Consider the following 21691-nt stretch of genomic DNA (forward strand, 5'->3'; position numbering starts at 1 on the left):
GCCCAACACCTCTCCCAAAAAATGAAGCTTTTGGTCAGTAGACAAGTAGCTAAATTATACTGTTTGGAGTTGGATGTCCTTTTTATTCCCTTATACATTAATGAATCGAAGGGCTAAAAAACAGTACAGTATCCTAAAAATATAAGAATCATCAAGATCAGAAGAAGGAACACATGTGATTCACCATCAGAGTGTTCACCTCTGGATTTTTTCAGGGTTCCCTGAGCATGTTTTATATATTAACATCTGAACTAAGGTGAAGAACATACTTTTTCCACCCAAGAGTCTGTATCTGATTTTATGTGTTTCAGTGTATGTCAAGTGGCATCTTTATTTTTCCTTGTTTTATTGCATAATTCGAATGGTTTCCAAATGGCTTACCATATAGTGCTTAAAATTATGATTGTTTTAAGAAAACCAGCTGCAGATGCCTGGTGAAAAGCGTCTATGAAAATATTTTCCGTGAGAAGATGCTCCGGGCATATTTTTGTGGCTTGGCACTACTTGCATTGTGAAATTACTGTTTTAATCTGTATTCCTAGTATTTATAGTTTCCACAGCCCCACACAATGTGTGTGCCCTTAATAACACAGGCAGGTATACAAGTGACACCTCCATCTACCCTAGTTCTAGAGATTTTATATTTAGCTTCTCATTTATCAGCTTGTAGCTTAGAAGGATAATCCGTCATCTATACAGAGGAAAACTTACCCCTGTGAAGTGGTTACAAATCTGAGAGAATATTAAGACCTTCTCCCTTTTTCTTTGATTTGGGATAAAGCCTAGCAGGGCAGCTTGCAGTCAGTGTAGTCTGCTGTGGCACTTGGCTTGTGATTCTCCTTTTCAGTGTCATCTCCTTAGTCCCCCCAACAAAAAACATTCATGCTCATGTTTATGGGTTAGTCCTTCTGTGCCATGTTAACAAATTCAGCATCTCCCAGCTCCTGGGTCTCTACCGTAGACTGAGGGCCTCTGGAGAGGAATGAGGCAGAAGGCACTCAGTTGTCGGGCTGCATGCCGGCCCTCCCGGGCCAGGTGCAGAGGCCGCCCTGCCGAGCACTGCCACACCTGTCACTGGCTTCCAGCCTTCCTCGTCTAAATAGCATGCATGAGGATGGAGATGATAATAATAAATGAGAGGAAACGGCTGATCCATTGGGCCATTTCAAGGAAAAGCCCTATTCTTTTAAGTGGAAGCATTTTATTCAACGTAACTTTCTTCACAGCTCTGCTTCTGTTATCCAGAGCTTTTAGAGGAAATCAAGTACCCACAGCCGGGTTGACAAACACTGTCTGTGATAGAATTAACCTAGAATAACATCAGGTGACTCACAGGAACTGTTCTCAGAGGTGGAATGCTGCCTCTGATTGTTCTTCAAATCCTACCATGTTTTCAGCTACTTTTCTACCCGGGACCTAGGAACCACCCTCCCAGATTTTCCATGATAGTTGTAGTTTAAAATATTCTCAGTGTGCTGGTACTTATTAGAACTTTTTTGTTCACATGGATGTTTATACCATGGAGGAGGCGAGCCCCTGGCTGAATAGGCCAAACCCTCCCCGTGTCCCCTGACTCGTCCCCCTTGAGCATCTGCATCCCTTGCTCATGGTACCGCCTCTGCCACCCCCCACCTTCCCCAGGAAAATAGGGCCGGCCACAGCTGTCTCCTACATGCACAGCACCAGCAGAAGTAAAAATGACCCTTCCGGAAAGCAGATTAGCTCTGAGGCGTAGTCCAGAGACACAGCCAGCCTTTGTGAAGTGGAGCCAGGAAAGAAGGATATGGCTGGAACATCACTGGCTGGAGCTCCAAGCTTCACAATACCCTCTGAAACATCCATCCAGTATTTCAAGAGCAGGAGCTGCATTCTGCTTCTGCCCTGTAAGAGAAAAACATTTTTGGCAAAAGAGAGAGTTGGATAATTTTTCTGACCTGGAAATTAAAAACCAGCTGTGTACAGAGAAGGGAGTTGGGTCCCAGTGACCACTGCCATAAAATGCCTCGTGTGTATCTGGCGCTCTGGAGAAGCCAAGTCATGGAGGCTGCAAATCGCAGGAAGGAGCCCCTGTGAGTCTCACATGACAGGGCCTGAAAACTCCCACCCTCAGCAGACAAGGCATCATGGCGGTGCAATGCTCCCCACCCCTCCATGGGAACCTGGAGGTGTCCATCAGAGAGGAGCTGCTGTCTTCAGCCCGTCCTCGTCTGGCAGCAAGGCCCGCATGGCTTCGCAGGCTGCAAGTCACTCCCAGAACCTCATGCCTTGAGATCCAAGCAGAGCGGCGAGTCGCCACTCTTCTCCTGCCAGAATTTCCTCCACACAGGCATCTGCGTTTCTAAAGGACTGTGCCCAGAGCTCGATCATCTATAATCCACAGCACCTGTTAACAGCCTGGCCAAAGTGAGACCAACAACTTATCAGCGGCGTCCGGCCCTTCCCGAGTTACTGTACATACCCCTCTCACCTACCTCAAAAACACGGTAGTTCCTTTGCATCACACAAATAAATAGTGGGAGATGAGGATGAAATAAGACCACTGGAGGAAGACAGAAACGACTCTCCAGTCCTCTGGGGGCCACAGTAACAGGGACAGAGGGCAAGCACAGTGGCAGGGAGGTGGCTGAGATTTGCTGGTGTCCGAGGGATCATTTAGAGTAATTAGGACAGTCTGCATCCAAGCTCTTTGGACAGCTTTTACTTGCATGACCCAATGAAAACATTAATGAAAATCTCAATGATTTTCTTAATAGATAGACCCCTTCATAATAAGAAACAAAAGTAGACACAGCAGGGCCTCAGCTGGCAACACCTCTGAGCTGAGCCTGCACTCGGGAGGCTGCTCCTTCATTCTCCCGCCATTCACACTCACCTCGCCACCCCTGCTCGGTGTCTGTTCTGAGAAGCACAGGAATACCTGAGGTGAGGCACAATGACAGTCCTCCACTGTTAAGCCATGGCCTAATTCATATCTTACACGTGTCCTTTTAATTGGAGAGGCGAAGTTGGCCAAATAGAAGCACAAGTGGAGTAAAGAGAACATTCCCCACCTGCTCCGTTAGGGCAGCAGCATGCTGGACGTGTGGAGGTCACTCTGCTGCCGGACTCCCTGGTGTTTCCAGGCAGCCTTACCTTAGCTGTCCTCCATTGTCATTAGACTCCTTACCTATTTTTTCAGTTAGCCATTCTTGCTGTTTTCGTATATCCAATCTATAGCCCTACTTTCACTGAGATTTTCATGAATGTTTTCAGTAAGTAGTTCTCAGAAACAGATCTTTTCTTAAAGAATTGTGATCATAAAGGGACCCAGAGGCAATTGTGATGTCCCCTCTTCCATTTCCTGAGTTGATAGGAAAGTTAGCACTCTATAAAGTGTTGCTGGCTTTGACTCAGTATTCAGGGAAAATGTGACAGTCAGCAACCCCAGTAGAGCCAAAGAGCAGCCAGGATACAAGGGGAGAAATCGAGTCTACTGGCCACCATCCCGTTCCCATCAGGTGATAGCCAAGGTCCAGCCTGTAGACACGCCTCTGTCTCCGGCTGACTGAAAAACATGACCTGGAGCTCTTTCAGTGGCCGAAACCCCCGTCGCCGCTTGGGCATGGGTGCACGCACAGAATAACTATTTGCTGCTGAAAACTGAACTACTTTGATACTGAATGAGTAGCTTCAGCTCTCTGCGACTGTGGGAAAGGTCCACATTTCTTCTGTGCCTCAATTCTTCATCAGCCAGGCTACTGACTCCTAAGGTCGTAGTCCCTGGCATCATCATTCAGCTGTTTAGAAAGCCCGTTTTCCCACACTGTAACTCCTGGAACTGCAGGTCCAGAACTTGTCCTCTCCACCATTTCCTCATCACACGGCCTAAAGGAAAAAAGTTTTATTTCATCCTTTCCTCCTCAGCCCTGCAAGCCATCCCATAGTTCCTTAAAAAGCCCAATAAATGGATTTCAGTGTATGTATTTTACAGGCCTCTGCTACTAAGGTTTTTTTTTTAACATGCTCCTAAGCTCCCAGAAGCAAAAGGCTTTTACTTCCAAAAGATAACAACGGTACTTGCCAGTAGCACGCTGCATGGCATTGAGCTGTCTCGTCTCACTCGTGCCACAGTGCATTTGGATCACTGGCCTAGGGAGTGAGGGTTCTCATGGCTTAGGTCATTTTCCCCCATTGTCATGATTTATTTCTTCATGGTTTTATTTTTAGTTTCCTGTCGGTGTAATTGTGTGCTAGCTGCATGTATTTGCTGTTGTATTGTGTCAAATGATTCTCTAACTTCCTTTGGAAAGCACTAATGAATAAGTGCTGTTTCTCTTCTCTATTGTTGGGTTTTTTGTAAAGTTGCTCAAATGCTCTCAGGTATGGCGGCTCTGAATGGAGGACTTGGCGCCACAGGCTTGACGAATGGCACGGCTGGCACCATGGACGCCCTCACCCAGGCCTACTCAGGAATTCAGCAGTACGCAGCCGCCGCGCTGCCCACTCTGTACAGCCAGAGCCTGCTGCAGCAGCAGAGCGCTGCGGGCAGCCAGAAGGAAGGTAGGTGCCGCCTTGGCCCCAGGCAGGGCCCAGCCCAACTGGCAGCACTGGCCTCTAGAGCACAGTTAGAAGGTATCAAACTGAACCCATGTCATAACAGAAAGCAGCTGTTGTATGTGTGATTCGTGTTTAACAAAAAAAACCTGAAAGCTGGGCATGGTGGCATACACCTGTAGTCCTAGCTACTTGGGAGGTTGAGATGGGAAGATCGCTTGAGCCCAGGAGCTGAGGCTGCAGTGAGCCATGGTCATGCCTGTGATAGCCACTGCACTCCAGTCAGGGAACACAGACCCCTCTCTCTCAAACAACAGCAAAATCCTACTTATTTCAGTCTTTCTCACTTGGTCTTATAGTTACCTTCTAATTTAATTTTTCATCCATCTCTTTAGATGAAGTTCTTGTCCAGTGTATATTTATATACCAGTCTGGCTTTGTAGATAAATGGTTTTAATTTTTTCCCCCAGCTACATCTTCTGAAGGGTTATGGCATTTCTGCAGATCTAAGTCCAGGAAAGTTGACCACCTTTTTTGCAATCCCCAAATATCCTCTCACTGCTCACCCCCCTCCCATAATTAAGTTCTATAAACTATTAATTTCCCATCAACTACTTAATATTTGCTGCCTATAAAAAATTCCCAGCGACTTCCCTTTCCCAAGTCAGCACAGACCATCACCTTTTCCCGACACAGAAACTACTTGTTGGTGGAAGGGGATGGATGGCCACTGGCTTCTGTAGGGTGAAACACTCTGTCCTGTGTTTGCCAGGGTTTTCGAGTCCACACATCCTGTGAGTGTGTGGCTGCCTCTCAGTAGGTGATGGTTTTCAGGTGAATGATAAAGTGCACGGTTAGGATTGCCTTGGTCTTTGTTTAATTGGGGGTCTTCAGGGAAAGCAAGTAAGTGATCGATTGCCTTGCTTCTCTGCCAGTAAAGCAAAATAAACTCCAGGAAGTTAATGCTAAGAATAAATTAAAGCTAATTATGAAATGGTTCATGAGTAAGACCAAATAGGATCATTGGTCATTCTTCCTTTTGATTCCTTCTTCCTTAATTGAAGCTCCTTTAGAGCAAAATCTGCTAAATGATTTTTTTTTCTGACTTGGTTAGATATGGAATAAAAAGCCAGAATAGAGAAGCACTAAGGGAGATTTTTTTAAGTTTCTTTCCCTTCTCTTTTACCCTCCCCACATAGTTCCAAACTGCTTTGTCTGAAGTGGGTTTTAAGAGAACACAGCTTAAAAGATACTTACTTTTTTTTTTTTTTTTTGAAAAAGGAAAGAAAAGGTTTTTTATTTGTATGAATAACATGGAGATCACTTTTAAAATGAAAAATATATGAAAGTCCAAGTTACTTTTCATTATGTCAACTTTGTCTTTACTCTTAGCTGTGACTATTATTATAGGCTTTTGAAACATGCACAGGTGTTCAGACAGCTGTGGTTCCCCAGGCTTGTGAAAGAGCCCCTACATCATAAACATCACTTGTCTTCCCTAGGAAAGGCCTGTGTGTGTTCCTTTGTCTGTGGTCTGAGTACCATGGTGACAAATGAAGGCAGAGAGCAGGACCCTGTAGGACGATGATATCCTCACACAGAGGCCAGAAGGCCAGTTCCCCACATGGTGGCCACCTCTCCATTACAGAGCAGGACCTTCCAGTAAACTATGGAGCGGTTTAGGGATAAAGTCTGGGCCCTGAAACAACATGTTTCCGAGGTTTCACCTGAGCTCACTGCCCTCAACTTTCTCGCCTTGAGTTTTAGGGGTTACTGCTTAGCGCAGTAATTCCCCTTCTGAGATTAAGGTAAAATTGCCCAAAATAACCACTGTCCACCTCTGATTTAAGTGTGTGCGTTTTCAGTAGCATGCTTTCGGGTTTTTGATTTGTTCAGTGTTTCTTTGGAATCATCTCCCACCTTCTCATACCTCTCTTCTGATCCCCTTCTCTCCCAGTTAATACGTGCTCAAGAAATTTAAACCATCTTCATATTACTTTAAGTAAAACATAAATTTAAAAGCAAATGATGTCAGGCAGAGCAAAAAAATAATAACAATGATGAATTCCAGATTTTCTACTCCACAGTTCTGTCCGAGGTTGCAAGACCTGGTGTGTTTTTCCCCAGACAGGAAGTGAGCCTCTGACGGCCCCGCCTCTGTCCATTACCTGCAGGAGGCGAGTCCCGTGAGGAATGGGGACGCTGGTGTACTCGTACAGCTTTGTTCCTACAAACGTCCCCAGTGCTTTATGCCAGACCAAGTGCCCTGTGAGAAAGATAAAACATGAACACCCCAACAACCAGGACCAGTAGTGAGTGTAACAGAGAATCTAACAAGTGACAGTAACGTGCACCGGGAGAAATCTGATGAAGGGGTGACTTGTGAACAGGTGTTTCCCACTTCTAAAGGAAGAGCGATGACACACAGGTAGAATCCCATTTTTAAAAAAGGTGTTTTGTGTTTTCATCTCAGCCACCTTAGTTGCATACAAGGGAGGTTTTCCATATGAAATTTTTTTTCCCATTTTAAGATTAAAAACTCAGGGCATATACAAAACCAAACTGTTTCTTGGTGATGGAAAAATTGGGGGATCTATTTCAAGAGATGTTGCTGACATTTTTTCTTGGGAAGATCAGAAGCAAAAGGACAAAACTTCACAGTTCCAACTGGGGCCCAATAACCCTCATTCATGCATTTGGATCTTTTGTGCAGTAGGAACGTGAAAGCTGGTAGCACCAAATCTGACCAGCAAACATATCACCAAGGATGTGCACACACAGCAGCACTCGAACATCCCTTTCCAGTATTTGGGTTTTGCCTCTTTTCATGTTAAATTTTGATTCTCTTAAAACCAGAAAACATCTGGGGACCTAAGGCCCCCCTACAATCGTGTCCCTTTAAAATAGACTCCTTCCCATGCTCTAGAATATGGATATGCCCAAGGAAATGGAAGCAGTATGGAAAGTTAGAGTAGTCATGAAGACACACTTTTAAATGAGAAAGGAATACTTCATTTCTGTGGCTTCCATAGTTTGCCTCAAGAAGTTTTCTTTGTGAAAAGTCCCAATCATTAGGATACTTTCTTGTGATGTATCTTGTGGAGGCAGGGGAAGAAGCTTGGTCTGACATTTTTACAAAATTCTTTTTATCCCCATTTTCGTTTTCTTCATGCCACACACAGACACCCTTCCCACACTTAGGTACCCCAGTGCAGCTATCCCCTGGGGTTGCCTAGTTGGGCAGGCAGGCCCATTCCTCTCCTGCGAAGGCCAGTTGAGGATTCCCGACCCACTGCAGCAGTCGCCCCACCAGTTCTGTGAGCGCCCCTCCTTGGAAGACTCCATGCCTGGAATGCCCAAGAAACAGTCAGCCCTCATGTCCCTCAGCTCATATTTATCCCATTTTGTGCTGCTTTTAACTTTCAAATGGTGCTCATATGGGTGGGGGAGAGTCAGGAGAGGAAAAGCGAGGGGAGCTTAGGAGCACGCACCTCTCCAGCCAGCGGGGCCAAGATCTCCATGCTGCCCTTGCTGCCTGTGTTTACTGGGAAAGGACAGGTGGACAGGCAGAGCTTGGCTTCCTTGGTCTTTGCCTAGCTTCTACATCGACTGCACTCATCTCCAAGGCTAACGCCCAGGGGAGTCATTCCTCTCAAAGTCATGAGACTCAGGCTACCTTCTTTCCTTGTCTTGACTCATTGCCAGTCATTTCTAATAAAGATGATTATTAGACTGTGTTAAGAGATCTTGCAAATCAAAACTGGCTGGATAACTAGGCAAATGATAGAGAAATCTGAGCAGCATTACTGCTACATCCATTCTAAATTGTTACAATTTGCTTAGAATGCACAGAGCACCACCCTTTTTTTCTTCTCAGAGTCTGTCTGTACCTGAGAAAATCTGGCCACCCAGGAAAAACCCATGCCAAGATTACCTGCCCCCATTCTGCCCACTGTCACCTTCATCCCCATGAAGAGGTGACTGAAATGCATGCCAAGGGGCAGTAGTACCTGTGACTCACAGAAGACTGTCAGGGAAAAGGAAGCCATTCGTAGCCAGCATCTCTGGAAATCAGGAAAATCTGAAGGATGATTGCTTTCCTGAAAGGCACTCCAGCACTTGACATTTATCCATCTGTTTGTTTGTTCTTTGTAGGAAAGAAAGCGAAATGCTTAGCCTGCCTGTTGTTAAAGTATTCCTAAGAAGGGACTTTGGAAACTAAGACTCAAGGGATACCTTACTCTGACTTTTTTTTTCCTCCTTAGGTCCAGAGGGGGCAAACCTCTTTATTTACCACCTTCCACAGGAATTTGGAGACCAGGACATTCTGCAGATGTTCATGCCTTTTGGAAATGTTATCTCTGCTAAAGTCTTCATTGACAAACAGACCAATCTGAGCAAGTGCTTTGGTATGCAAAAGAAACTAAGCTAGAATATTGCAGTAGGTTCCCAAGTGAAGAGTCATGGGAAGGAAAATGTGAGACAATTTCAGTCAGGATAGGGCGTTCCCCACGTGGTGGTGGGCTCTGATTTTCTGGATCCTTGTAAGCAGATTTGAGCAAAGAAAGGAAGGCTCTGGGAAATTAAAGTCGATGCCCATACATTAGGTAATCTTCTATACTATACTGTTAAGGAATCAAACCACATTTAGCTGATATTTCCCACTAATTCCTTACCCCTCTGGGTTTAGTGCAATTCAGACACCATGGTGGTGGGCAACACCATATTGGGGGCTTACTGGCCTTGATGTAACACACACACAGACATTTTCACAGCCAGCCAGCCATTCATCAGCACCAACACACCCATGTGTTCAGGCTGCTGCGTGATCGCAGCTCCACGTGCCCGGGATAAGCGGTTGACAGATCTCACGGTTACGTAGTGCGCTGCATGACGGGATCTGAAGGGCCACAGTCGGGGAGTGGAATGGATGTGGAGTCCAGGGGCTAGGGCGGGGGCTGTGGGAATGAATGTGAAGTCCAGAGGTGTGCAGCTGTTATCAGAGCCTGAGCTGCCATGCCCCTTTCCTCAAGCAGTCTGGACTCTGCCTCCTGTGGTGTTTTTCGCTCCCTTAGGGAGTAAGGGATGCTCGCAGAATGGACGGATATTTTACACCAGGACAACAGCATTCATTAAATATATTCCTTCCTTCATTTTTCAAACCCTATTGGCCCCCAAAGCAGTTTACAGGCCAGGATGTTCAGAGTATATATTACTTGGCAAGCTCAGGGCCCAGTTTGAGTTAGAATATTCACTTTAATCACTCCTGCAATTTAATAATTCATGCCGATGGGAAATAGTAACAGCATAAAACCCAGTCAGTTAGGTAGGGCTGGAGGAAACACAGAATTGTGTGCTATAAAGGAAAATAGCAAAGGGAGGGTGGTTCTCAAACTTAACACTGGCTGGCAATGAGGAACCAGTTCAAAGAGAATGTTTTGGCTTCTAAAACTCTATTATCATAAGGTCTAATTTGTGCTATCACCCAGGAAGGTCTGAAGGCACCGTTAAAGGACTCCGCATGTCAGCCACTTACAGTCACCACGCTACCCTAGCGGCAAGGCTGTCAGCCGGAACCCATTAGGCTGCTGCTGTGGCAACTGTATAAACCCCTCTTTGACAGTTCAGTAGAGAGGGATATGCAAATCAAATCATTATGGGGGGGTGTGTTTGAGCAGGAGCCTACTTTAGGGAGGCTTCCCTACACGGTTTACAAGGCTTTGAGGCAGACTTTTGTGTTTTTCACAGCTAAACAATATTCTAGGTTTATTTGGAAGGGAATTCTGCTTCATGATTTGATTTGAGAAAATATTTACTTCCTTGAAAACAGATTATCAGCCTACAACCTCCTTAACCATGTGCTCATACTGACGTAAACCATAGCTGTTAGTGTCAGCAGATGATTCTTGAGCATGATGGACTGGTTTCCATTTTTGTGAAATGCTATAGCACCCAGGTTGCTCGGTAAGCCAGCCGCATTTCTTAGGGCTGCCAGTCATAAGGTGGTGCCCTGTTCCTTCCTAGTTCTTGGCCAGGGTTTGTTATCCATCTCACCTTTGTCCACTTCCATTCTGTAACTATCTTGCTGTTCTTTGGTAAAGTACCCAGAGGGAAAGGAAAGTCAGAGCAAAACTCTTGGATCCCAGATCCCATTTATTGGGAATGAGACTTAATAAAAATTGAAACAGCCACTTTGCAATCCAGCCTGCCTCTGAAAAGCTGCTCAGTGTTACGCCACATGCCCATTTTTATCAGCTGAGAACTGTGCAGAAAAGTCATGTCCTCTTCTTCCTCCTCTAGTTTGTAAAGGAATTTTCTCTTTAATAGCAGATGGATAGAGGTGCTCAGCATAGAACCTTCTGAACAGCTGACATTTAGACCTAAATGTAAATCAGAACAATAGCTTCCTGTCACCACTTGCATCAGCACCCTTTACAGCCTTGCCGTACCTCTGCTGCCGCCTCCCCCAGTGCTGGAACAGACTCTGGGACCGAGATCCTCTTGTCACTGGGTCTTTGCAGTTCTTTTTCAAAAGCTTGCCCTCCCTGCTGTTTTTGGTGGCGGTTGTTGCTACAGAGTAAGAAATGGGGACTTCTCTTCAGATGATTAAGCTCTAAGCCATTGACTGGGTATCCCCGAGACTCTGGGAGATGCCAGGGAGCAATTTCCTTTCTGCTGAATTTACTGGAGCTTTGGAAATGGAAAGTGAGATAAGGAGAAAGGCCCAGCACCTCCCTAGTTTCCTTGGTAATAACGGCAAGTGGGTAAAAATCAAGTATGAGTTATTCTAGGGTTTATCCGCTAATTGACCCATCCTCCAGCCAAACAGGTGTAGGCTCTGTGTGACGGACAATGGAGAGCTGGAGTGAGAGGCCGGGGCTTGGCAGTATCTGCTGTTCTCCAGCCCTTCCCTTCCCGAGCCTGCCTGCTGGCCTCACCTGGCTGGGACACGTGAGCCCCTAGGGGCCCCCACAGCCCTTAAATATTTACACCACTGCTTGTATGAGTAGCATATATGGACCTGGGGTTCTTTTGGAGAGATACTAAAGGACTTAAAACACAATGATTTGAGCGAGTTCAATAAGTGGAACTGAATTCAGCCAAACAACTGAGGTTTCAGTGTTCTGGGGAGGGGTGTGTGCTCCATGATGCCACAGTTCCAGTCCAGCCAGCTGCTCCACAGCTGCTCAGTGGGCACGTTCCATCAGCCACTCACGGTGGACTCACCATCAGTTCGGCGGAGCTGTGCTGGGCCAGTGGGGCTGGCGCCTCATGCTGGCTCTCCAGCCCTCCCCAGAGCCCCGGCCCCCTTTTCTGGTTGCTGCTGGGCTGCCTCTCCAGCCTGACTCCCTGTCTCGGTATTTTCCAGGTTTTGTTAGCTACGACAATCCAGTCTCTGCACAAGCTGCTATCCAGGCTATGAATGGCTTTCAGATCGGCATGAAACGCTTGAAGGTGCAGCTGAAGCGTTCCAAAAACGACAGCAAACCTTACTGATCCTAACCCCAGAGGCTCCCTGCTCTCATTTTAGCTTTCTTAGGGTAAGTCCCACGAGCCAGCCTGTCTCAACAGGGAAGGCAGAGGAGGACCACATTGCCAACTTTTACCAAGAGAGACGGTTATTTTTACAATAAGGCCTCCATGTCCCCACCCACTTCCCCTACCCAGTTTGCCATAATTAAAACTTGGGCTACCTTGTTTCTATTGAGTAAATTCCTTCTCCAGTTGTGCCACTGTATTCTCCTTTGTTTTGCAATTTGAATCTCCTTTTACCTTTTTTTTTAATTTTTTTCATTTTTGCTTTTTTAAAGAGAAGCATATACACAAATAAATGGCATCTTGAGAATTTAAAAGGCAAACAAACGCTAATGTGCAATTCTAACTCTGAAACCACTGGTGCCCCGAGAGCACTGCCTGGAGAATTCACCCCTCCTTGCCCGGCGCCCGCCCCCGGAGGGAGGGCCCGGTGCTTAGAGGTTAACGTGGTGGCCTAGGAGAGGGAGAAGCCAGGAGAAGCACTTACTCCAACCACACGTCTTTCCACTACATCGGCTTGTTTTACTAAGTAGGATTTTATTTTAGGGTTCAAAGAAACATGACATTTATTGGTCAAATGATTACACTGGTTGTCTATTTTGTTATTGTTTTATTTTAGTTTTTAGAAAGGATTAATGTACAAAAAGATTTAGAGATCTGTTTCTTAAAGCTACAGGGTTTAAAAATAAAAATGAGTGAAAATACTTGATGTTTCTTGAAAGATAAATTTAATAATAATAAATAAATACATAAATACATAAATAAAAAAGAAAGCCACAGGCCTGTAAATTTTATTTGTAAAAAAGCATTTCTATTTTTATACAAAATTTTTACTGCCTCAGAAATAATGGAAGTTATTTATTGCCTATTGTTAACTTATTGGGTACCTAAAGAGCAGTTCTCTGTCTAGCTAGAACCTTCTGAAGTAGTCTCTAGAGGAATTGTTCTAGGAATGGGCTTTTTTTCACCGTTGAACCCTAGACCTAAAGTTCATGCTTTATCCTCTCGTTGTTTGTATCTGTCTGATGATTTTGTTTGTAACTTCCATTATCTAGTTTACAGTTCAGTCGTCTGACTTTCCCCGTATGTCACATTTGTTGAAACTGGACCCTCTCCCCCTGTCCCTCACCCCAAAACACCCGGAATCCATCCCCTTTCACTCTCTCCAGATGGATTCTCTTGGGGTTTCATTGTGCTGTGGATAAAGAGTGTAAGAAATGCAAATTATGTGAATGGCTCGGAGACTCCCTAATGACCTAAGATTTGCATTAGTTTTTCTCCTGCACCCTTAAAAGTGATTTTGTTGCTGCTGCATAGATTCTGTGTAACTTTTTACTCTTCCTTGTTTTTTCCCTAGACATCTTCATGCCCGTTAGTTCATCGTTTGCCTAGCATGTCCCTGTGGCGTCTCAAAAAAAAGTTTCATCGTCCCGTCATTGTTTCTGATGTCTTTCTGACCTCACATCATATTTGGTTCTCCTACTGACCTTTGATCTAGTTTGACCTTTGAAATTTGCATGTGACCTCATCTAGCTATGAATTCTGGGAAGTCAATGTGAAAAACATTGCTGCATTCATGCAAGACTGAAATTTATTATTAGACAAATTCATTATAGAAAAAAAACCTGTGGCAAAAACGTTTCTTTCTTTTTTTTTTCTTTTCCTAAAACAGACTTGAAAGTATTATACAGGGATTGGCATTCTTCCCGGTCACTGGTAACAATAGCAATATGTGTCCAGGGACACAGAATGTTGGTTTCTAACAGACTACTTCCAAAAACAGTTTGAGAAAAAAACTGTCTGATTTTAAGTCTCTAGAGGTCTGTAATAGTTTTTACATTTTTCAGGCAGTGTAAAGTTTTTTGATAAGGCCATTTTAGGTGGCTCACTTTCTCATTAAGATATATATATAGAACCACTTTTTGTAGATTAGTATAAGAAAAATATTTACCCTGTTTTGGGGCAAATGCTACCTATTTGTGTCACCTTTTGCTGAACTCACAGTTAGACAATCCATGGTTTAATGCACATGAAATTACCTATATTTTATACTGTTTCAATGTACAGGAGAAAGGTTACTGTAAACTGTGTTATGTTGGTGCTTCTGTGAATTAAGTTGTGGTTTCATCATGAGTCTTAATGTTCTTTGTTGATAAGACAAGTTTAGAATTGGTTTACTTAATACAAAAAAAAAAAAAGAATTTCAAAAAAAAAAGTTGTTTGCTTAAAAAAAATTTCATGTGAGGGAAAAAAAAAAAAACCTATTCCAGAATAAGTTTTGTGTTGGCTTGTGAAGCATTGATGTCATTTTTTTTAATTGTGGACTATTTAGATGTGTTTGTGTTCAGCAAAATGTGATCTGTTTTTTTCTTTTAAAGAAAAAAAGTGAAAATATATAGTGCCAAATTCCAAAGGTACTTCCTTCCTAGAGCTTCAGTGTGTTTCTTGTGAGAAGTAATTTGATAACATGGGTATTTTATTATGTGTTTTGTATAAATCCCTAATATTTAAAAAAACAAAAAACAAAAAAAGGTTAAAAAGTTTGTTAACTTGCTATCCTGTGGTCTTGTTGCCTGAAATTGTTATTGTTTGTTATTTCTCTCTGATGTTTTTTGTAAGACATTGTATAAGTGCCCATGTCCCACTTTTTTAACCACTCCGCACATCAGTGCTGTGAAGGCAACCTCACCATGTATTTTCTTCATAATCTATGGAAACCTCTAAGGTGAGAAAGTTTTGAACTTTTAACCCTTTCTACCCAGAGCTATCTGAAATGTTGATAACTTTTTATACCGTCATGATTTGAGTTTGTTTTGGGGTGTTTCCAATTTGGATTTTTTTCCCCTGCATCTATCCTCTAAGTTGTTTCGGTTTGACTACTTTGTTCTTTGGTTAAGATCCATAAGAAAACAATTCCACGAGGCCAATCTAAAGGGAAAAAATCCTACACTACTTTTGATTATTTCTCATTTTTGGGAACAGAATTCCTAATGTGCTACTAGAATTCCTTCTTCCGTTTTAACGAGTAATTGGATAAAGCCTGAGGGAAAACAGAGGTAGATTCAGCACCTAACAATCCTGTATGCTTTTTAGTGCTATGTCCTAGTCTAGAATATTTTCATATACCTTGCAGTAAAACGACTTTGTGGCAGGACAGTCTTTTGAGGGGTTTTCTGTTTCTTACATACTCCTAAATAATATTTCTAATCAGCCATTAGGCTGGGGCATCTCCAACCCCAGTAGGTACCGCTGAATATACCAGGTGTCTGGAGTTAGAAGCCCATAGCCCTTTCCCAGCCTTTTTGGTTTTTTTAATTGAACACATTTAAAGGGGACTGACCATCTAAGTAAAGCTCAGTTCTTTATCACAATGTACTGACCAAATACCTAGCACCAGTTCCAATACCTAGCACCAGTTCCTGCTGCCACTTTTTAAAGTGCCATACGACTTTTTATGAACAGGTACCTTGCTGTCTTGACAAATCCTAATGTCACGCCTACAGCCCCAACACAAGCTCCAGCCTTCCTCTTCGGCATGCCCTGGAAGCTTCTTGGCCTCAGCTCCCCTTCCCCGCTCAGCACCCTGTTAGGATCAGTGTGTGTGGATGGGATAGCCCTGGGATGGAAAGGACTAGCCTCTACTGATGCAAAAAACAAAAAGCAACACAAACGTTTCCTTCTTATAGCACATGCACTTACAGTGACATGATTTGTATTATCCTCACATGTGTTTACTACTGCTGGGGCCTTCCTTCATCCTCTGAGGGCTATTTTGTACTTCCTGCAGCAATCAGCTTAATAACCGTTATTGCACCTGTCTCTCTCCGAGAACACGGTGTGTCTCGACACACACATGGAAACACAAGAGCCCGCCACTTGAATTTCTAAGACCATTTCATCCTGAAACTCTTTATCAATTACCTAAATCTCAATGAAAAACAATTCTGATTTCTTTCCTGAAGCAGACCCCCCCTCCCCATTTCCCTCTCAACCCACCTGCATGCATCTCCCCCAGAGGAAACACTGAGGGCAGGGGACAGGAGGCTCAGGACGGGCCCTCTGAGTCGAGTGTTCCTTCTTCACAAGTCACCAAAAGAGAGGACATAAGTGGGAAAGTCCTTTTTTGCCCTTCTCCAAAAAACAAACCTTTCACAGAGACAAATTGTCCTTCTATCCACTTTATCTTTTACTATCAAAAGGAAAAAGCTGCAAGGGTGCAAAGGGCCTGTGCCAGAAGAAAACACACACAGGGAAACCGCTTTTTTTAATCAAGTGTAGAGAATAGTCATTTTTAATCTAAATTAGAGAATTGTGATACAATGGCAGTCCTCAAAGGCGTAACGAGTTCATCTTTCTTTCACCATAGGGGTTATAGTTGGCTTGTGCTACTCTGGAATCATTTTACTGTTTGTTTTTATTATCTTAAGTGCTAATTAAAAAAAAATAAAATTTTAAAAAAACCTGTAGTTTCATTACCTTTTTGAATAATGTCATACAAAAAATGTATGTTTTTTTGTGCTGTGAGAATTGATGTTTGTAGATTAATAATCATTTTGTTTAGAATTACAAAATAGTTTTTAAATATCGTCTGAGAAAAGCCAAAGTTAATGCAACCTAGTGGAAACTGTAAGACCATTTGAGTATTGTTTGTTTTATTGATGCATTTGGATTTTGTTGTTTGATGGAATTTGAGCCAAAAAAAACATACGCAGGCTTTCCTATTTCTACAACTGATTGTACTTATGCATTTTGTACCAGTGGAACTTTTTATACTGGAGATTAAAAAAAAAATGGAAATTTTTGTGGCTTGCTCTGGTGGGCCCCTGACAATGACTGATTTCAAGTTTGATTTTGGGTTGATAGAAAGAAAGTTGCTTTTCTTTTGAGAATTAAAAACTTTGGCTTGATTTCTTTTTTCCCTTTGCTTATACCTAGCATTAGAATTTTGTCTTAAAATAACAGCGGTAAGTTTCACTTTTTATTCTGTATTGTGCAGCTACACAATAAGGTAATTAGATTTAGAAGTACTCAGTCACTTTAAGTGGATAAATGTATTAGTTAAAACTTTAGGGTTTGCTTTTTTGCTGTTTAGATCAAAGTTTTTTCTGATTCTTCTGTCCTCATTGTGAACATAACCGTGTAGTTGAAACAGTCAAACTTATTTTTGTAATGTATGTTATTGTGTGATGCAGTTTTTTGCTTCTGTCTCCAATATTAAACCATTTTCCTAATACTTGTTTCTCTCTCTGCGTGTTGTATTGTTGGTAGTCATTATATGTTGGTGATACATCTGCACACCTCACTGTTTCACGTATCTGTTTTTTTCTCTATGTTGTGTAAAAAGATACAGTCGATTCCACTTAAGTGAATATCTGATTTGGTAAAGAGGAAACTGCACACCAGCCACCTTTGATTTATGTACAACCGCCCACGTGAACTTCTGCTTCCAAGATTTATACACTTTTTTCCTACAGTTCACCTCAGTAACTGCCTTCGGGGTTGGATTTGCCAAGGTGTTTTACGGTCTTTTGACCACACAGGTTAATTTCCCCTTCTCTCCCCACCCTCATGAGTCTATCCACACAGTTCTTAACATACATTCCAAACTGCTGCTGGGGTTTCCTCTCTACACCCACGAGGCCAAACCCACATCATTACAGTCCTACTCTTCGTAGACACTAATCACCTTTCTAAAAGAGGTGAGTTCTCCAGGGAAGAAAAATAAACTTAGCCGGTGAAAAGGGTTAAACTTAAGTCTATTTGTTGCCATCAGTCAAAAGATATGTATAGAAAAGTCATTTAAATTATTTATTTCTACAAGCTAATTGAATCCAGGAGCAGCTTTAATTATTAACACTAACGGAAGAGAAAAGAAGTATTTCCAAGGGCTCAAATGGAAGCTGTCCTCAGTCCGGTGGAGGCAGGGGGAGGTAAAGTTTCTCACACTCAAGTCGTCTTCATAGTTTACTGTCCTTTTCCAAACAAAAGCTAATAATGCCATACGCATCCACACACTCCCTCCTGGATGAACCTAAGTCTCGTCCCCACTGTCACCCCAAGGCCAGTTATCAAAAACTGTTCCTTCTCTGCCCTCAAAGACTGAAGCCGCAGGCCCTGTTCTGCCTCTGCTCAGGAATCTGATTGCTCTTAAAGTGCTCTTACAAGATTCCGTCGATGTTTGCTCCCTCTGTCTTATCTCTCCTTCCAGTATTTTCAGACGCACAAGCTCTGACTCAGGCCACCCAGCACCTGGCAGCCTTCCTCTGGGTGCCAGTGAAATCTCTCCCAGTAGGTGCTCAGGCTCTTCACCCTCTCGTTGCAGCAGCCCCTCTGGCCCGAGATTGTATTTTCTAGTCTGCTCAACAACAGAGGGGCCTGGCGAGGTGGAGGAAGGGAGGCTCCCTCCCCGGGGCTGGCCGCCTCAGCGATGGTGATGCCACCAGCTCCAGCCTGCACGGATGGAGCTCACTTCCTGCCACCACTTCTGCTTTCAGTCTCCTCATAGCCTTCGGCAGTCTCCTCTGAAAACACACTGCCTATGTAGTGGGAAAGGATGGCTAAGGGTGTGAATTCTTTTTATTAGGGAGGTGGGAGGGGATGTTGGGAGGTATGGGGGGTGATTAAATTATTTCCAAGGTGCAAGTGTTTATTTTTCAAACCTATAAGTACATAGATCCACCATTTTGGCACAAGACAAAATACTCATGCTAAGCAAAGGAAGAGAAAGACAAAGCCAGTTTTTGTTGCTTTTCTAAAGCAACAAATAATTCTCCAAAGAAGGGGATGAAAATGCTAGTTCCTTTAAGCACTTATGACTATCAAGTTGGTCCCTGCTTAAATTCATACCCATAGTTTTGAGTCGGTATGACCCCGCTGCAGTGTGAGCAAGGTGAATCCGTGTGCCATGCAAGGACCACCTTGGGATACTGCAGCACCATCAACATCTGCCTTGCTGATGGAAGCCACACACGCTGCCCAGCCCACAGCAGTTGCACGCACCCGATGGGCTCGGACTCTTAGCTGGCAGGCTAGGACACACAGTGAACATAAATGTACTGTGAATCGTTCCTGATAAGTGAATAAAACATTGTGACCAAACAATCAGCTTATTCACTTATCAGGAATCGACTGTTCTGCTAATTTGCTGTTGTTGTTTTTCATCTCTGTTGTAGTTCACTATTTTTGCTGTGTTCTGTTCTCTCATGCTTGGGCAAATCACTGGGAATATTATCTTCATGTGACCATGAAACGTTTCTATTGAGTGAAAATGATATCTTAACAAAATCTATGCACTTGCTATCAGGAACACAATACTGGATGTGTCTTATATATATTGAACTATATAGTACTCGATTTCTTAAATAAAGCTTAAGAAAGGACTTGTGTGTAAAGTTAATGTGATTATTTTTCAAAGCAGTGTTTCTAAGGGGTATTTTTGTTCTTTTAAGTCTTGAGTGATACAGGATATTTTTCATTAAAATTATATCACTGGCTTTATGACTTAATATTCAATAAATTGACTTTGGAAACAAAAGTTCTCCGGAGTGCATTTGAGCCAAGAGACCTCTGGAAGTCCACCCCCTGCCTCATGACCACGGCGAGTCTCTACCCACGCACCGTGGGGGGCAGAACAGAGCAGTCCCTTCATGGCCAAAAAGCCCACTAGGAGGCACCCAGAGTCCGCCCCAACCTACAAAACCCGACTGCCTTCCTGGATGTGATCTCTTTAGGCCCAGAAGAAAGGGGACCAAAGAGAAAGGCAGATCCAGGAATAATGCTGGTTTGTGTCAATACTTTGCCAGAATGATGTGGCAGTGAAAGCATGCCCTGCTGGAGAACAATAGCCACCCTATTCAGGACCGCAGAATGAGAGGCAGCAAGAGAAGGCATTTGATCATGCAGGATGAGAAGGGTAATGTTTCAAAGCGCTATGTGAGAGAGAGGCATCCTATAACAGTTGCAGCGCTTAAACGGGAGGCCTGCTGCTTGGCCCTTTGAAGGAATATTTTTGAAATTTTTCTGCAGGCCATAAGTTTGAACAGAATGGCATTTTCTGTTGGATTCCTTTTTTGCTTCAGGGTTTTATGTTGGATTTGTTTTTCTAGCTTAATGTTTGATTCTGAGAAAAACTCCTGAACTTCTACTTGCAAAATGGCACAAGCATCCTGATCCTTTATGAAGCAAATCTTATTCATCCCTGGCAATGAGGCACAGAAAGAGCAGCTAATGAAAACCCACAGATAATCCAGAATAATTCTTCCATTCTCTGCCTTCTCCCACCACAAACCTCCTCCTATTCATAAATTTCTCACAAAAAGAGAAGCTTCTAATGAAAGTGAGGGAGCAGAGAAAGAGCCAAGAAGCAGGAAAAGGCAGCCAAAGCCAAGGGCCTGGAGAGGGGGCACCTGCTGGTGCTGCGCAGCCACCTGGGAAGCGCTTAACATTGGGAGACCCACGGTCCGTGAGACCTGGGCGCGGGTGCTGCCTGCCTGTGAGGAGCCCTTCACAGTCCTCCCTTGCCAGTCAGGCACCCAGCTAGAACACACCCCTTCTGTAAAGGGCACACAGCCGAGGGCATCATGGGTAGGAGGGCACTGAGTCAGGGAAGGAGGAATAAAACCAACACGTTCCCCTGTTGCTGTGCAGCCCTGATTCCAGAGTCCCCCATGTCTCCCTAAGCAGGGGCTGCCCGCTGGGAGACCAGCACAGAGTGACAGGTCGAGGCAGCTGGAAGTCATCTGCCGGGCAGGAGCTGCTTTCTGAGGAACACTCCATGTCTTGTAACCTGTCTCTACTGGTCAGCAAAGCACCCTGGCACCAGCTTCCACGTGCCTGCATCAGGAGGGTGTTTAATACAAACTACACACACACAGTGTTCTCCAACTGGTCACTTAGAGCAGAAGCCGCACATAAGAATCCCCGGTTGTGAGACACTGGAGGATCCTTCTCTCATGAAGCTGCTGTGCCCTGTATAGAAAGTTCTCAGGTGCATTCTCTGGGAGGCCAGACTGCCTCAATGTGAATGCCAGCTCTACCACTAATTACCCAGGGAACCTCTGTGCCTGAATTTCCTCATTAGCACAAGGAGGGTAAAAATAATACCTAACGCATGGGGTTGTCATGAGGATCAACTAAGCCAATACACGGAAAATGATGTGCTTAGGGTCCACGGCACTGTGAACACGAGGCCGGGCTGCAGGTGAATCGCAACAGCCACACCTACAGACAGGGCAGCTGAACTCACCTCTACTGGCCTGGCCTCTCACCTTCTCCCAGCAGGTGTCCGCTTAGCCACCTGCAGAGAGCCCCACAGAGCTCCCTGGGTTCCCTGGGGAACTACAGGCATGGTCTGACCAGAAAGTACAGTTCTTCCAGCAGAGCTCTCTGCACTGACAAGTCCCAGAACAGGCCTTTCCCCTTCAGAGACACTGGCCACTCTAGTGGCACCTTCCCTTACAGGCTCACACACCACACAGCTCCAGGAAGTCACCAACTCATCCCACGCTAGGAAAAGGAAATGATTCCGCACTCAAATCCACCCCTTCCTACCTGTATTATATTTAGGCATCACTTCCCCAAAAGAAAAGCCTAGCTGTCCAGTTTGAGTCCAAGGCAGGAATGA

General features: G+C 44.1%; 1 protein-coding gene and 1 pseudogene across 50 annotated transcripts in view; one reads left to right on the forward strand and one right to left on the reverse strand.

The window, feature by feature from the left end:
• Positions 1-19603, forward strand: part of CELF2 (CUGBP Elav-like family member 2) — a 538967-nt gene extending 519364 nt beyond the window's left edge. For 14 of the 50 annotated variants that reach the window (XM_077945723.1, XM_077945720.1, XM_077945719.1 and 11 more), the window contains 4 exons: positions 4342-4539; positions 8799-8942; positions 11903-12074; positions 13427-17302. In XM_077945723.1, the coding sequence (XP_077801849.1) occupies positions 4342-4539; positions 8799-8942; positions 11903-12030 (470 nt within the window). In that variant the 3' untranslated portion in view covers positions 12031-12074; positions 13427-17302. Of the gene's footprint in view, positions 1-4341; positions 4540-8798; positions 8943-11902 lie in introns of all 50 variants that reach the window. The other 36 variants (XM_028825962.2, XM_015146432.3, XM_028825966.2 and 33 more) reach the window with 7 other exon arrangements.
• Positions 900-3043, reverse strand: LOC114669887 (putative uncharacterized protein CELF2-AS1; annotated as a pseudogene).
• Positions 19604-21691: the final 2088 nt, after the last annotated feature.

The sequence above is a fragment of the Macaca mulatta genome, chromosome 9 (assembly GCF_049350105.2).
Source record: "Macaca mulatta isolate MMU2019108-1 chromosome 9, T2T-MMU8v2.0, whole genome shotgun sequence".
Taxonomy (NCBI): domain Eukaryota; kingdom Metazoa; phylum Chordata; class Mammalia; order Primates; family Cercopithecidae; genus Macaca; species Macaca mulatta.